The sequence below is a fragment of the Saccoglossus kowalevskii genome, chromosome 4 (assembly GCF_978046115.1).
Source record: "Saccoglossus kowalevskii chromosome 4, keSacKowa6.1, whole genome shotgun sequence".
Classification (NCBI taxonomy): Eukaryota; Metazoa; Hemichordata; class Enteropneusta; family Harrimaniidae; genus Saccoglossus; species Saccoglossus kowalevskii.
Window position 1 is genome coordinate 21,922,845 of NC_140644.1, and position 17,818 is coordinate 21,940,662.

General features: G+C 36.5%; 1 protein-coding gene and 1 long non-coding RNA gene across 2 annotated transcripts; one reads left to right on the plus strand and one right to left on the minus strand.

The window, feature by feature from the left end:
- Positions 1 to 1,409: 1,409 nt before the first annotated feature.
- On the minus strand, positions 1,410 to 4,421 carry LOC102800778 (uncharacterized). Its single transcript, XR_438447.3, has 2 exons — positions 4,192 to 4,421; positions 1,410 to 1,776 (listed from the first exon to the last, which is right to left on the minus strand). It is a non-coding gene; the product is annotated as an uncharacterized LOC102800778 (long non-coding RNA).
- Positions 4,422 to 12,130: 7,709 nt separating this feature from the next.
- On the plus strand, positions 12,131 to 12,907 carry LOC146747192 (uncharacterized). The gene has a single exon (XM_085498317.1). It carries the CDS (start codon positions 12,131 to 12,133, stop codon positions 12,905 to 12,907), a length of 777 nt encoding a protein of 258 aa, XP_085354443.1.
- The last annotated feature ends 4,911 nt before the right edge of the window (positions 12,908 to 17,818 follow it).

Here is a 17,818-nt window from a genome sequence, read left to right on the forward strand (position 1 = left end):
CAATACTGGATCATATGGTAAAGGGTCTCCTTTATAATCTGGTTTGTCACCAGAAATACTATAGCAAATTAGAATATAGCATGCCTGGAAAATATTGTTCAAATATTATAATTGTTGACAATATTCATAATGATCACATGCTTTACTACAGAGTGACCAACACTGACAAGGTTACAGAAGAGAAACAGTATTTCTAGATAAGTATAAATCACATTATACCGGTAGTTATAATCACACTATAATTCTTGTTACTATATAGTACCTTTGTAATACAGTTTTACAATATTTTTATTATTATCATTATAACAAAATACACCATAGAGTCACAAAATAAACTGAAATAGTGGCAATACAAAAACTAATCAAAGAAAGCTTAGAAAGAACTCCCGTGTGATGAAAGTATTGGAGACAAGAGACAATGTAACAGACCATCTATGTACCAAGTTTCATTGAAATGTGATTAGAACCAACAAATTATAAATTATTATAAATAATTATGCAAATAACAGATTTGAACCCAAAACTAATCAGGTTTGCACATTGACCTAGAGCATCTATGTACCAAGTTTCATTGAAATTGAATAAATAATTAGTACTGTAGATATCAGTGTAAAAGCTTAAAATTGATTTAATTATGCAAATTAGTCAATTAATATGTACAGATTTTAACACCAAATTAATCAGGTATGTATATTGTCTTAGAGCATTTACGTACCAAATGTTATTGAGATGTGATGATTAGTATTTGTAATATCAGTAAAGTTGAAAATTGATTAATTATGTAAATTAGATAATTATTTACCCCAAAACTAAATCAGGTCTCTGCATAGTCCTACAAGATCTATGTCCAAAGTTTCATTGAAATGTGATGGTTCATACTTGATATATCAGTGTAAAAGCTGAAAGTTAACTAATTATGCAAATTAGGTGATTAATGCACAGATATTCACCCCAAAACTGATCTAGACTCTGCATATGCTAGAGAATTTATGTACCAAGTTTCATTGAAATGTGATGATTCATAAGGTGATTAATATGCATAAATATTTACTCCAAAACAATGGATCTCTGCATAGTCCTAGACTAGACTTATTATTATACAAATTAGTTAATTAATATGGACAGATTTTTACCTAAAACTAATCAAATCTGCACATTAGTTCAGAGCATCTATGTACCAAGTTTCATCAAAATCCAATGACTGGTTCTTTAGATATCAGTGGAACAGTCATGAAACAGCTAAAAATTAGCTAATTATCATTCAAATTAGTTAATTAATATGCATGAATTTTCACCAAAATCTAATGAAATCTGCGCATTGGCCCAGAGCATCTATGTACTAAGTCTCATCAAAATTTCATTAGTGGTTCTTAAGATAACTGTGGAACAAAAAGAGTGACATACATACATACATTTCTCTTTTTTATTACTCAAGTATTAAAAGTAACAATTATTTACAGTTTAAAAACTCACACGTAGGTGAGGGGAAATTAAACTAATATTAAATCGAATAATAATTAACGAGTAAAATGATATATATTACAATTGTGAAAATGACTAATAAACAAATGTATATACAAAAATGTAAAGTGTAAATGCGATTGAATAAAGCGAGACTAAAATGTGCAACAAATAATGATATATTGAAATTAACAAGTACATAAATATAAACGAGTTAAATTGTGCGATTGTTCCTTTACCAATGTCTTTTTGTGTTTATCTTCTGTAGACTTGTTACGTGGTAAGTAATCTACCAAATGTCGATTTCAAAATTTCCTACAATAATAAAAAAAAAATTGTTAAAATATCTATAAAAAAAACAAAGCTTGTATGTTCTGCTGGTTTATCTCAGTACAGGGCCTGAAGGTTATCGGTAACAAGTCCTCCACTAGTAGTTAGTGTAGTGAGTTGGGACAGAGAATTAATATTAATTATAGGTAACAAATGACTCATTGGTCATTAGTGCAGTGAGTCAGGTCTGGTTCTCAAATGATTAACAAATGTCAGAATAGAGCCTCAGGGATTAATAATACCCAGTAATAGTTATATATAACAAAAGTCAGGTCAGGTTCCCTGGGTATAATAATGCCCAGTCCTAGTTATAGGTAACAAAAGTCCCATTGGTAGGTAATGCAGTGAGTTAGATCAGGTCCTCTGTGATTAATAATACCTAGTCCTTGTTATAGATAACAAATGACCCATTGGTACAAAATGTAGTTAGTGCATTGAGTCAAGTCAGGTCCCTCTGGAACTAATATTACCCAGTCCTAGTTGGAGGTAACATGTGTCCCATTGGTAATCAGTGCAATTATTCAGGTCAGGGCCTCAGGATTAATACATGTAAAACCCAGTTATAGGAAACAAAAGTCCCATTGGTAGGAAGTGCAGTGAGTTAGGTCAGGTCCTCTGCGATTAATGTATTTTATGTATTTATCAAGTAAAATAAAGTTTGAAATAGAACATCAAACCAATCGGCTGAGATAGCTACGCTGTTAGCAATGCACATTTCAATTAAAGAACAGAAGATATCATTAGAAAATGAACAATAGACTTGCTGTTTTCAACAAGAATTCAAACATATCACTTTTCACCAAAAATGACAAAAATAATCATCAAAATTAGATAATTGAAGATATCATCACGAAATGAACAAATCTGAGAGGTCCACATGTAGTACCTATATATGTAATATAAAAGCAATCAGACTTGTGGTTTTTAACAAGAAGTTGAAAATATCACTTTTTACCAATAATTACAAAAATATTCACTAAAATTAGAGAATTGAAGATATCACCACGAAATGAACACATCTGAGAGGTCAACATGTAGTACCTATATATGTAATATCAATGCAATCAGACTTGCAGTTTTTTAACAAGAAGTCGAAAATATCACTTTTTACCAAAAATGACAAAAATATTCACCAGAATTAGAAAATTGAAGATATGATCATGAAATGAACAAATCTGAGAGAGGTCTAACAGGGTACATATACACCAAGTATCAAAGCATTCAGGCTTACAGTTTTCAAGAAGAAGTCGAAAAAGTAAAACATTGACACTGACGACGGATGCCGACGGACAATCACTCATATGATAAGCTTTGCTCGACGAAGTCGACAGCGAAGCTAAAAATACAAAAATAGCCAGTCAGGAAATATATTGTTATCCATGCAGGTAACTGGTTATCATTATTTTGTGTACAACAAGTACAATCAGTTTTAGTGCCAATGTCACTGTCAGTTGGGGGGAAACATTTTTTTGTTGTGAGATTGCGAGTTATCAAAATAGGATGAAAATAATAAATCAATAATGACAAAATTGTTTTCTACACAGGCATTTCAAAACTAAGGTCTAAAATTTAGAATGTTTTGTGAATTAAAATGATTCATTGGCTACTACTACTACTACTACTAATAAACAGACTGGCTATCCAGGTATTTAAATTTCTTTTGATCTAACATGTGTCTCAAGTTCACGTTTTAATCTTATAAGCAACTGGGGTTGATACGGAAATGTCCACGAAGTCGCATGATAACACACGACTTCGTAAGAATAACATTCAGGTTATGGATACAAATTACTAACATCAAGACCTCATTAACTACTGTAAACATTTTAATTTCAAGAAAATAAATAGCTGCTACAATATGGATTTTCCAGAATGGATGCTACCACTTGACAATACCAGCGAATTCTGGAAAGCAGTGGGCAAATAATTTTTAGTTTACTAATTTGAAGCATAACGCTTTTGTAATTGTAATTTGATATACGGAATATTTTACAGAAATGCATCTCAAATGGGAGGAAACACAAAACGGCAAATAGAATACCGGTAGATGTGATCTTTTATTTATATATTTTTTTTAAATTATCGTTTGGTGGTTCTGTTGTTGTTGTCCGCCTGCCCAACGTCCGCATATAGATTATTTAAATTCAAGTTACACATGTACATGAAGTTTAAACTACCACTTTCTGAATCAGATGAACTATATACATGTCTATAAATTACTGTTTTAAGAAATCGATGCACATTCAAAATTGATGAACACAACATTATGATGTGATAGAATCAAATGGATGACTTGAGACGCCGCAGCAGTCTGAGCAGGCACTCTCAACAAGTCATAGTGCGATAGCTAGCTAGTAAATACACATTTTCAATATCAGTATTGAATCGTCAAATACTTACCTAGCATCTTCGCCGAACAGTTTCGGTGCACTAATACCATTTCAATCGGCGACGGCTATACTATATCCGTGTTTAACTATGGCTGCTAGGACAGCTGATTTTAATACACCCTAAGTTAGCGTCACTGTGACTGCGTCTAAAAGATGCCAATTTGGCCGGAAAAGATGTCCAAGCAAAAAAAATAATTTAAATAAACATAACAAATTACTCCAAATTATTCCCAAACTGTCCAGAATTATGAGATTTATTGATTTGTTTGGAAAAATAATAACAAAAAGCAAGAGAACATTGGTTAACATTTTCGCGGGTAACAAAATAGTAGCAAATACCAAAATAGTGGCTCAACAGAGGACCTTCCCATATATATATACATTTCCAGTGAATAGTTGGTGTGTATGTAAGCGTGGGAACGATAGCATGTGAAACACTTACCCATGCGAGTGGGATTGTCATTGATCGGACTCTCAAAGATACCCTTTCCTTCTTTGTCATTTGTACGATATGCCTGTGAATGGTCATCCTTCAATCCTGTGATAAACTGTTCAGTATGATCCACTACCTGGTGCACCCATTTCTGTCTCTGTTCAAAGCCAGGGTCCAGGTCTCTGCAGGACGCTTCGAGACTTCTAATTTTAGATAGCATAGTATTTGCGTAATTGTAATGGTTCTCATTCACGAACTAAAACACGCCTTTTGTCTGAGATGCACTTCTTCTGAAACGATAAATAAACTTCGAATTAGCTGCTTGTCATTATTGGGGAAAAGGCCAAGAATAGGTCACATGCCAATTTGATATTTCAACGTGGATTGTTGTTTACTAGTAATAAATTTCCATTGTATTGTACATTTTTATTTATAATAAAATACAGGAGAAATACTAGAGTTTAAGTTCGGAGCGAATGACGGACTATTAGCAGATAATATTTCTTTTACACTGACAGTTGTCGACTCGGATGTGTGAAAAGAATGCTGAGTCAGAGAATAATAAATGTATACTGGTAGAAATACAGTGTTTATTGAGACAGTTATAGGATACTGCGACGTTCTTCCAAATCAGATGGAATTGAAGTGTGGTGGTAAATATTATTTTACTGTGTGGGAACGCACAGTTATTAAGACGGACACCCCTTCCCACCAGTTTCCCTGGCTTTACAGAGATTGTAATATGTAATTGGTAATTTATTCATTTAGAACAGTACATCAATAAATGGTTTTTCATGCACAGCATATAGATATAAAAATTAACATAGAATTAAACAAACCACTGCAAAAATGACGAGAACACAATAAAGAAAAGCATAAATAGGGTATAAAATAAAATGACTACGAAATAATATGATAACATTACAATAAACAATTGACAATAATATAGCAGTTCAAACAAAACAATAAAATGCATAAATGGGTTAAAATATGAATTGGCAACAAAGTAGTGAGATAAAATTATACAATATTATTAGCAGCTGTAGCTGCGCGATATTTAGAAGAGCGAGTGCGAGATTTTGAAATATGAAATCGATTTCTGGTGTTGTAGGAATGGATGGCAGAGTTTGAAATGAGAAGGTCAGATAAGTATGGTGGGACTAAATATTGCTTGCATTTGTAAACGAGTTTATTAAAGTGATTAGTTTGTCTGTCTTGAATGGTTGGCCAACCAAGAGCTGATCTTGCAAAGGAGACAGGTTCATGTCTTTTTAAGCCACATTGGATGCGTACAGCGAGGTTGATGATGCGTTCTAGACTACTTTTTAGTGTAATGCTGCAGTTAGAACACACAGTGTCACAGTAATCAAGTAGTGAGAATACTGTGGCAGAGATAATGTCCTTGCAGGCTTTCTCAGGAATGCAGCGACGAGATCTTGCGAGGCGTGATAGGCGGAATCCACATGTTCTACGAAGGTAGGCTATATGGTTACACCATTTTAATTCGGAATCCATTCTCAGCCCAAGACAAGTTGCAGATATAGTTGAGTGAATTGTTTGATCTTTTATAATGAGTTTTGATGTGAGCAGGTACTTTCTGTAGTTGTTGACGAGTGCCAAACAGCATATACTGATATTTTGGTAAGTTGGGTTGAAGTGAGTTAGCAGAAAACCACAGTAGAAGCGGTTACTTTCTTGTTCAATTTCATTGTGAATGCAGTCAAGGTTGGTGTAGGTAGACGATTTGAGGAGATTGAGATCATCAGCGTAGCCATATATTGGTGAAGGAGATTGAAGCCAAGTTGGCAGATCATTGATGTAGATGGAAAATAAAACAGGTCCACATACACTACCTTGTGGGACACCAGTCTTGACACCAATGCGCTCAGAGTAATGGCTACCAAGTTTAACACACTGAGTGCGGTCAGAAAGATAGCTACGGAACCAATGTAGGGTTGTGGGATGGAAATTGTAATGCTTGAGTTTGTGGAGACGAATATCATGGTTGACGGAATCAAATGCTTTTGATAGGTCTAACATTAGAAGACATGACAGTTTCTTATTGTACATGTTTTCGAGAATGTCATCTGTAAGGCATTGTAGAAGTATAGTTGTAGAGTGCTTTGGTCTGAATCCAGAGAAGGTGGGATGGAGAATCTTATTTGCTTCCAGGAATTGAAGTAATTGTTTGCAGACTAGTTTTTCAAGTACCTTTGATAAGGTTGGTAAAAGTGAGATTGGACGATAGTTCTGGAAATCCAGCTTATCCTTCTTGCCTTGTTTGAATATTGGTGCAATAGTAGCCTTCTTCCACATTGATGGCATAATGCCCTGTCTTATACACATGTTGAAGATATGAGTGAGAGATGGTACAATGGTTGATATGGATAATTTGATTGCTGTAGTATTAATATCACCAGTGGTGGATGACTTATGAGAAGGCAACGAAGACAGTGCATGCAGGACTTCTGTTTCAGTAATAATTGCGAGTTGAAATGAGTTCTCAGGCTTACGTATATGGTCCAGTAGGGGAGATGCAGGTGGAAGGTTTTGTTGTATAGTGACACCAATATTAGCGAAATAGTTATTGAAGTTAGAAGCAACAGGTGATGGATCGTCATATGTAGGCAATGTAGTGACTGAGGATTTCAAAATTTCATTCACCTTTTTCCAGACTTTATGCATAGGCCATACTGTAAATTATTAATTATTCAAAAGTACACAAATGGTAGTTTCTTTCTCTTAATACTGTAGTCTTTATATGATAAACAAAAATCTTTACTAAATCTAGCGATTGTTAGTACTGCGGTAATCAATGTATTCGGAGGTTTAAATGAACAGTTGCAGGTTATATTACTGATGTTGCTACCATCGTACGGTAAATCTAGGAATTCCGCTACAGCGTCCTCCATTACAATTGTTTGTTTGTTATGCACTGGGGTAGAAATGATTAATATCTATTGGTGCCGACATTACAATTGTGTTCGATTCTTTGTATTTTATGGATTTGTATTTGATGATTCAAAATGTGCATGGTCATTACGACATTGCTCAAGTTTCATATATACTTTTGTACTGTAGTTTACCTGGATGGTATAGACAGCATAATAAAGTTTGTGAAGGCTACGAAATTACAGCTATTATCATTCTGAGTAAAGAATTAAGGGTAGCGCCCGCAACGGTAAACTAGAAATGTCCGAGGACACAGAAGTTCAGCTTGAAGGTCAATCTCCAGTTGATGACGACAGAGATCAAGCAGCATGTGTCAATGGGACGCGAACGTGGACTTTAACACAGAAAGGTGGGGAGCTCAGATTCAACATTCTTAGAAGAGATTTGAAAGCAAAGAAATCTGAATTTGGTAAAGCCAAAGGAAATGCCATTATGCAAAAGGGATTTGAAGATACCCGAGCACTTAAACAAAAGCTGTTGGTTGTACAGATAGCATGGCAAGACATACAGCTGTAAGTGAACTTTATGATGAACTTGCTGAATTGTTGGAAAAGCAGGAAGAAATTGCTGCATTCACAAAACAAAAACAACAAGACCTTTTGGAATGGCATACATTTGAGGAAATTCAACATCGTCTTCATATAGAAATGCTAAAACCTGAATCTGTCAAATCAAGTTCACAGAAAACTAAAATTAGTAGCCATAGCAACCGTACAATGAAACTGGAACTTAAGAAACAGGAAGCTGCATTGAGAGTACAGCTAGCGTTTGCACAAAAGGAAAAACAGCTAGAAAGAGAGGAGCTAGAACACAGAAGGAGGATTGAAGAATTGAAGTTACATAAGAAACTTGCTGAAAATCAGGCACAGCAAGAAGTGATATTTGAAGTAGACAGATCTGATGAAGGAAGTCAGAATTTGAGTGGCATACTGCCAGTCAATAAGGATGAAGATACGTGTATGTACAGATTTTTAAATTCTCAACCAGAGATTGATGAACAACACTTACAATCAAATAATACAGAAGCACAAAGGGCTGTGCAAACTACTATTTGTACAGCCAGCAGTGTTGATTACAGCCATGTTCCTTCAGTACACACTCAGAACTGTGCATTAATTTTGTCATCAAAAATGGAAGCAAAGGTAAACAAGAAAGTAGAAGACAAGGATGCCAGGGCCAAGGTGAGCAGTGTTCCAAACCCACTTGCGAATGAAGTCACTGATGCTATGAAACAGTTGGTGGACTCATTTAGGCTTCGAGTCACATTAGAAATTTTCAGTGAAAACCCACTACAGTTTCCACCATGGGAGTCCTCTTTCAGGTCTCTGATTGAGTCAAAGGCCCCTTCAGTGGTTGAAAGATTAAATTTGTTGAGCCAACATCTATCTGGTGAGCCCAAAGCAATGGTTAATAGCTACCTCTTGCTCCAAACTGAAGTGGCATTTGTACAAGCCACAGCAGAGTTGAAGGACAGGTATGATAACAATACAGTGATTACCAAGGCATTCATAGATAAGCTTGCATCATCACCAAAGATCAAACCACGTGGACTTCGAAGATTTTCTGATATGTTAAATGAAGTTGTTGCCTGTCTTAGCAGTGGATGATTTCCAACCTTTGAGCGGTTTGCATTATTTGTGAAAGAAAAGGCAAAAGAAGCAAACATACCTGCTTTTGAACCTGAAGTGGAAGACTGGAAGGAATCTTCTGTTTTCAATAGAGAAAGAAAAAACACCAGCAGGGGAGGGAACCAAGTGAAAGCTGGAACGCTTACCACAAATGTAATCAGTGGTAATGAAGATCTCAAGTGCCCATTTTGCAATGAACAGCATCATATCGATGACTGTGACAAACTGATGAATCTTCACAGAAGAGAACAGAAGCAATTCTTCAAGACAGAAGGTCTGTGCTATGCTTGTGGGATGACTAAAGAACACAACGGAAGAGCATGTACATCCAGAGTTTATTGTAAAAAATGTTCAAAAAAACATTTGACAGCTCTCCACTATGATGAGAACCGTACTACAAGTGTAAGTCATTGCATTTCTGTATGTAACAGAGAGGGACAGCCAACTGACAACTGATTGTACCTGTATGGGTACGAAGCAAAGTTAATCCCAACAGAGAAATTTTACAATATTGTGTTTTAGATCCACAGAGCAATACCTGTTTCATCTTAAAAGAATTTCAGAAACAACTTAGAATCATAGGGCATGATACTGAACTGATACTGTCAACAATGCAAATGAATGGTGCAGTTGTTTCAACTAAGAGGATAAGGGATTTAGAGATCCTTAGTTACGACAGAAAGGCTGTAATACCAGTGCCAACATCCTACACCAGAGACCATGTTCCTGCAGAGAGACACCAAATCAGAGGTTGCAATGAAGTGGAACCATCTACGAAGAATTGCTGATAAGATACCTCCAATCATGCCTCAAGTTAAGGTGGGAATATTAAGGTAACAATGTTCCATCGCCTGTAAGACCTAGAGATATCATAGCTGATGATGAAGATCATCCATATGGCCAAAGATCTCTACTAGGATGGGGAATAGTTGGAACAATTTGTTCAAATTCAGAAAACAATGTTGTGTCAAACCGCATTGTGACCACAGAAACAAAAGCCGTGAATCAGCTTACAGCCATGCCTGCAGCTAAGCCGAAATTAGTTAACAGATTTGTAGTTCAGTCAACTTCAAAGGAAATAGTGAATACACAACAGATTCAACAGATGTTCGAACAGGACTTTATTGAACATAAACACAAACAAGAATCTCTGTCAGTTAATGGTCATAAGTTCATAAGGTGCCTCTGTGACAATATCATCAAGAGAGAGGATGGTCAGTATGAGATGCCCATTCCACTGAAGTACAATAATCTTCGACTTCCAAACAACAAACCATTAGCTGTAAAAAGAACATTACAACTCAAAAGAAGATTGCAAAGAAATCAGAAATACCAGAAAGATTACTTCACATTTATGGAAGATATCCTAACCAACTGTGCTGAAGAAGTTTCTGAAGATCAACAGAATGTAGATGGCAGGGCGAATTATGTACCACATACAGGTGTCTGAAGAGAGCAGCAGATGATGGAGAGAAGGAATTTGGTGAAGAAGCAGCTAGCTTTATCAGAGATGACGTTTATGTAGACGGTGGGTTTAAAGTCAGTTTCAGATGTAAGCAAAGCCATCGCCCTTGTTAACGATAGTATTGATATTTGTGCTAAAGCTGGGTTGAAACTGCACAAGTGGATCTCAAACAAGAGAGAAGTGCTGGATGCAACACCTCCTGAAGCTTGTGCATCAAGTTTGATGGAAGTAAACCTTCAAACAGACCTCTTACTTGTAGAAAGAGCATTAGGAGTGACATGGGTCGTGAAGGGTGACTTTTTCCAATTTAGAATAGTATTGCGCGACTTACCACTTACTCGCAGAGGTATTCTTGCTACAATCTGCTCAGTGTATGATCCTTTAGGTTTTGCAGCTCCAGTAATCCTACATAAATAATGAATCCAAACGTTTTCACACCTATGTCGCCAATAGGGTCCAGCAGATACGAGAGTTGACTTCTCCAGATGCATGGAAGTATGTTAACACCGTCTCAAACCCAAGTGATGACGCTAGCAGAGGAATAACTGCCAAGCAACTTATCGAAGATTCTAACTGGTTAACTGGACCAGATTTTCTATGGAATTATAAGTCCCTATCTGCAACAGAATTGTAATATGAATGTACCAGTGACACAGAAAAAGAGATGAGGAGAGAAATGAAAAGAACTACCACAGTATTGAAGACCAATTCACTCACCACCTGTTCAGATAGTCAATTGATCAACCGCTTTGATCAGTACTCATCATGGGACGCATCTAAACGAGCAGCCGCTAATTGTCAACGTCTTAAGGCAAAAATGTTGAGAGCCACCAAGACCATAAATAGAAGGTTAGATCTTACACATGTCATGTTAAAAACTAATACACTCTTAACTGTACAGGATCTCGCAGAAGGTGAGAAAGCCATAATACGTGAGGTCCAAAGTAGAGCCTTTCAGAAAGAAATACAGATACTGAAGGAATTGAAGCTAGTGGGTAACCCACAATCTAGAAACCAACTAAAGGGACGAAATATACAGTTCAGAAAATCCAGCACTATATATAAACTGAGTCTATTCATAGATGACCAGGGTTTGCTGAGAGTTGGAGGTAGAATACAAAAATCCTGCCAGCCCTTTGAAATTAAACATCCAGTTATCTTACCGAAGAATATAGTGCGACACTTCCATGAACAAATCAATCATATGGGAAGAGACTGTACCCACAACTACATCCGACAGCATGGATATTGGATCATCAGTGGCTCATATACAGTGTCTAAATTGATCAATCAGTGTGTCATGTGTAGGAAGTTCAGAAGAGCACCCCAAACTCAGAAAATGGGAGACCTTCCATGTGACCACATAAAGGAAGCCCTACCATTCACATATTCAGGTGTAGATCTGTTTTGACCATTCTTAATCAAGGAGAGGAGGAGCCAGTTGAAAAGATATGGTGTAGTTTTCGTGTGCATGGCATTCAAGGCAATTCATCTGGAGACTGTCAACTCTCTAGATACCGATTCTTTCATCAATGCAGTGAGAAGATTTGTTAGCATCCGTGGACCTATTAGGCAGCTGAGAGCAGATTGTGGAACTAACATCGTTGGAACACACAATGAAATGATTAAGGGCCTGAAAGAGATTGATCAGAAGAAAATGGCTGATTTCTTGCTAGGTCAGAGGTGTGATTGGATTGAGTTTAAATTCAATGTTCCCAGCAGTAGTCACATGAGAGGAATTTGGGAGAGACAAATAAGAACGGTTCGAAGTATTCTGGAACCCCTCATCTATCAGGCAGGTCCACAGCGAGAAGATGAGTCTTTTCGCACATTTATGGCCAAGGTGCAGAACATCATAAATTCAAGACCAATTACTCTCAACCAGCTGAGTGAATCCTATTCTCCAGAACCTCTGACACCAAACCATTTGTTAATGATGAAGACCAGAATACTTCTTCCTTCACCAGGCAACTTCCAGAAGGCTGATATGTACTCAACACGTAGATGGAGAAGAGTACAGCACTTATCCAATGAATTTTGGAACCGATGGAGAAAAGAATTTCTGCATACGCTACAGCAAAGGCCAAAGTGGACCGCACCACAGTGCAATCTGAAATTGGGTGACATAGTCATTATCAAGAAAGATAATGTACCAGGTAACTTCTGCCGTCTTGGCAGAGTGACAGCAGTGTATCCTGGGAAAGATGGTTTGGTATGCAAATACAGCTTACTCCTGCCAGTTCCATAGTAGACAGACCAATCCACATTATTACAGACAAAGTTTGATATAGATATTATATAGTTTGGCATGAGTGCAAATGTACGATAAATTACCCATTTGCAGAGAGGAGTGTTGTTACCGTCGTACGGTAAATCTAGGAATTCCGCTACAGCGCCCTCCATTACAATTGTTTGTTTGTTATGCACTGGAGTAGAGTTGCTGTCAACGTAAATATGGCAGCCATTTAAAGACCGGGCTCCGTCAGTTTGCCCCGAAATCTAGGTGAATACTTAATTTAAATGTATTTTTCTAGTAGCGATAGAAATGATTAATATCTATTGGTGCCGACATTACAATTGTGTTCGATTCTTTGTATTTTATGGATTTGTATTTGATGATTCAAAATGTGCATGTTCATTACGACGTTGCTCAAGTTTTATATATACTTTTGTACTGTAGTTTACCTGGATGGTATAGACAGCATAATAAAGTTTGTGAAGACTACGAAATTACAGCTATTATCATTCTGAGTAAAGAATTAAGGGTAGCGCCCGCAACAACTGATATAAGTCATAGTTCACTTGGTATGTCAGTGATTTGCTTTACAAGAATTGTATCAAACTGAAAAAGGTACTGAAATTGTACAATGCAACAAATACTATATGCCGGTTGTATGAAACTACACATGTAGTATCGCGAATGACTAAATTCACTCTTACCCGGGAATCACGTCGTCTGTACCAACTGCAGGGAGATAACATGTCACTAAACCGCAAATAAACATGGGCTTTATATACCACAGCTATTAAACGCGCCTCTAATCCAACATGATCCCTTAGTTTGTTTGCATATATCATTAATTCTCTAATTTTGGTGGTATATTTTTGGTAAAATGTGATATTTTTGACTTCTTGTTAAAAACGGCAAGTCTGATTGCTTTGATATTACATATATAGGTACTACATGTGATTCTCTCTCAGATTTGTTCATTTTGTGATGATATCTTCAATTATCTAATTTTGATGAATATTTTTGTCATTTTTAGTAAAAAGTGATATTTTTGAATTTTTGTTGAAACAGCAAGTCCGATTGCTATACATACTATACATATTGTTCATTTTCTAATGATATCCTCAGTTCTTTAATTGAAATGTGCCTTGCTAACAGCGGAGCAATCTCAGCCGACAGGCTGCTTGTTTTGCTGTTCTATTTCAAACTTTATTTGACTTGATAAATACATAAAAGACAATGAAGTAAAATGATATAAAATATCAGACTGTCTCGTCTTTAATTAATTGTAGATAGATTGTTAATTAATTTTATACTAACACAGTTATTGTATCACAATGTTCAATGGGAAAATTATGCAAATTAGATACATGGGTGTTTGACATGGGGTCTGGGGAGAACACTGAACTTGGACTGGATTTTATTAATCCTGAGGCCCTGACCTGAATCACTGCACTAACAACCAATGAGACATTTGTCATCTATAACTAGAACTGGGTTTTACATGTATTAATCCTGAGGCCCTGGCCATAATCATTGCACTAATGGGACACAGGTTACCTACATTGTATGACTAGGACTAGGCATTATTATACTCAAGGAACCTGACCTGACTCACTGAACTAACTTCATGTACCAATCAGACTTTTGTTACTTATACTAATACTGGGTATTATTAATCCCTGAGGCTCTGTTCTGACATTGTTAATGAGGACAGAGTTTTATTAATCCCAGAGGACCTGACCTGACTCACTGCACTAATGACCAATGAGTCATTTGTTACCTATAATTAGGACTGGGTATTACCGGTATTAATATATCATTCTCTACCTAACTCACTACACTAACTACTAATGGAAGACTTGTTACCGATAACCCTCAGGCCCTGTACTGGGATAAATTAGCATAACATACAAGCTTTGTATTTTGATAGATATTGTAACAATTTTTTTTATTATTGTAGAAAACTTGGAAATACTATACAGAGAAATGAAAGTATATGGTATCAATGGCTTCAGTACCCGTAACAATGATTTATGACTTTTTAGTAATTGTATTACCACTTTTTCAGTTTTCTGATTATTTCGTGACTATATGGTGTATTTTGTTATAATAATAATAACAAAAATATTATAAAACTGTATTACAAAGGTACCATACAGTATAACAAGAATTATAGTGTGATTATAAATTTATACTCAATCTAGAAATAACGTTTCTTTTCTGTACCCTTGTCAGTGTTGGTCACTTTGTAGTAAAGCATGTGATCATGTCAGCATTATGGATATTGTCAACAATTATAATATTTGAACTCTCAATATTTTCCAAATGAGTGAGATGATAAGTAAGATGGTGCATTGTTTATTTTCAAGCATGCTATATATTAAATTGCTCAGTACTATGGAAAATTCTATTTCTATATTTGAAATTGCAGTGTTAATTGGGCAAATAATATAGTTTGTACACCTATGAGACATAAATATATTATTTCTGCTTCTTGCAATACCACATTGTGTTGTGTTTATATCCTACAAAATGTTTGCTTTAAAAACTTAAACTTGATTGAAGCATAAAGCTTTGATCTCTATGATTTATGTCTAATAATTAAATAACAACTGTTCATGTGTAGCACAAATTAGGGGCTTACAGTTTGACCTAGGTTCATGGTGTACACTAATTGTGGTTGGCATGGTTACACTAATTTCCCAGTAGTGTAAAGGCAGATAACAACAAACTTGATATGAGCATCATACATAGTGGGTTGTTATGGCACATTGTTTTCAATAAAAATGGGAACTGATTGGGATTTATCTGTGTGTGTGTACAGGCGTGCATCTCCAGCTGCATCGTTAACATGCCGGGACTGCTAACATTCTAACTGTACACATGCATCAAACATCTTGTGATATACCGGTATATACATTGTGCTGAAAAAAAAATTAAATATTTCTATCATTCTGAAACCAGGTCTTGGTCGTGTGTATGGGATTCTTTCAAACTTGGTATAAACATGGGATCATCCAATATGACAATAAAATAGATCATGTGTGGGGTCCAGTGCCCTTTAGTTTAGTTCTATATTTTCTGATGTGTCAAGTCTACTCAAAAAATGTAGCCCAAATAGAAAAATTCTTGGGATAGATAAGTATATGAGGCGACTGAGGTGGTACAATAACCTCAGTGTAGATCCACTGTTATACCACTGCCACCTGCTGTTGATTCATTCGTCAAGCAGAGGGCAGAGATATTAGGCAGGGTTGCAAATTCCACACCACGCAAAAGCACCATTAGATTATAAGTGGGAACATCAGTACTGTATTTCTGGTGACAAACCAGATTGTAAAGGAGACCCTGTACCATATGATCCAGTACTGTTGGCCCAGATGTACCATTCTTTTGCAAGGAAGAATGTCTAACCTTGGGCACAAAGTTAAATAAATTTTAATTCCCACATTAGTTGCATTTTTCTGATTCACCAAGTGCTGCTGCAGTCTCTGGCTTTAAGCCGGCACTCAATGGTCAATACAAGAATTTGCTGATCATAACGTGTCCCTTTTTTTACATGGCTAACATCACCCAGAATGCTGTATTTATGGTGAAAGGATATTCACTGAACAGGGGAATGCAAAACTATTTTGATTCAACGGGACCAAATATAAGGAATTAGTTTAGACCAGTGCTAAGTAGCTAGCCATTATGATGGCCTCAACAGAGGCAGCAGTCAACCATATTGCCAGAACCAATGACGTTAGGCATAGATGCACCAATACAATATTTGTTCTAAATATGGTAAACTGAAGACACATACACACAAACAGTAAATTTCATTCATAGGGTTAGAATGCCCAATAATGACAGACAAACTGCCTAACAATCACAATGACCCTGTGGGATCTTTCAGTAGTCAGCTACAAGATCAAGTTAGCCAGAAAGCTTCAGTTGACTACATCACCAGTGTCAATGGCTCTGCCAAGACTAATGGTAGGCATGATTTTCAAGGAAGTGAGAGAATTATTTGCAAATAGCAGCAGTGTCTGAATTTTCTGTGTCATTCTCCAATATTGTTGGTGAAAAATATAGACCCAAGCCAACTGAATCAGTATATTCCCTCAGAGCATTTCATGATGGTGACCACAACAGAGCTACACTGCTGTGTACATCAGGGGATTTCCTGATATCACTCAATCTCATACATTTGATTCAAGATATTAGTTCAATGTTTGCCCATTGTAGCCTCACAGGTTTTTTCCAAAATTAATGGCAGTGCCAGTTTTGTGGCTGCACAGCAGGCCAACAATGTGAATCCATTCTATCAATATCTGGTTGATGCAAGAGCAGCTAGCACACATCCTTCAAACAATCATATCTCACATTTAGTATTTCTGGGAATGTATTCTTGGGAGTGTTTCAGGTTGAGAAACCCGGCAGCCACACTTTTTGCATGCAAGCACATATGCACAGCTCAGACAATTAATGAGCTTTGTGGTAATGGCTTCATCTATGAGAGGCCTTGTGCCTCAAACAGCTCTCAAGGGTATGCTCGTCCAGGTACAAACACTCCAGTTGTGTGGGTCGCCACATGAGAAATATCATGGACCCCACAAAGCTTGACTGCCCTCAAGTGGACAGACTTAACTAACATAAGACGGAGATAACAGATTGCTCCATCAACTCTGGCTATAACACTGGTCATGAAAATAGAATGGGGAGTGGTTCCCTTGAAAAGCACAGCTCCAAATAAACATATGTTGGGAGGGCACAAAACATGGGTGGACAAAATCCGCAAACTAGCCAGCTGGTGGAGGAGATAAAGAGTGGGAAATAGAGCTGAAGCCCACCTGGCAGGGGTTAGAAACAGTGTGGCCAACACAACGCGAAATGTTGTGTTGCACATTCCAATATTGTGTTTCAGTTTATATGTTCATATAT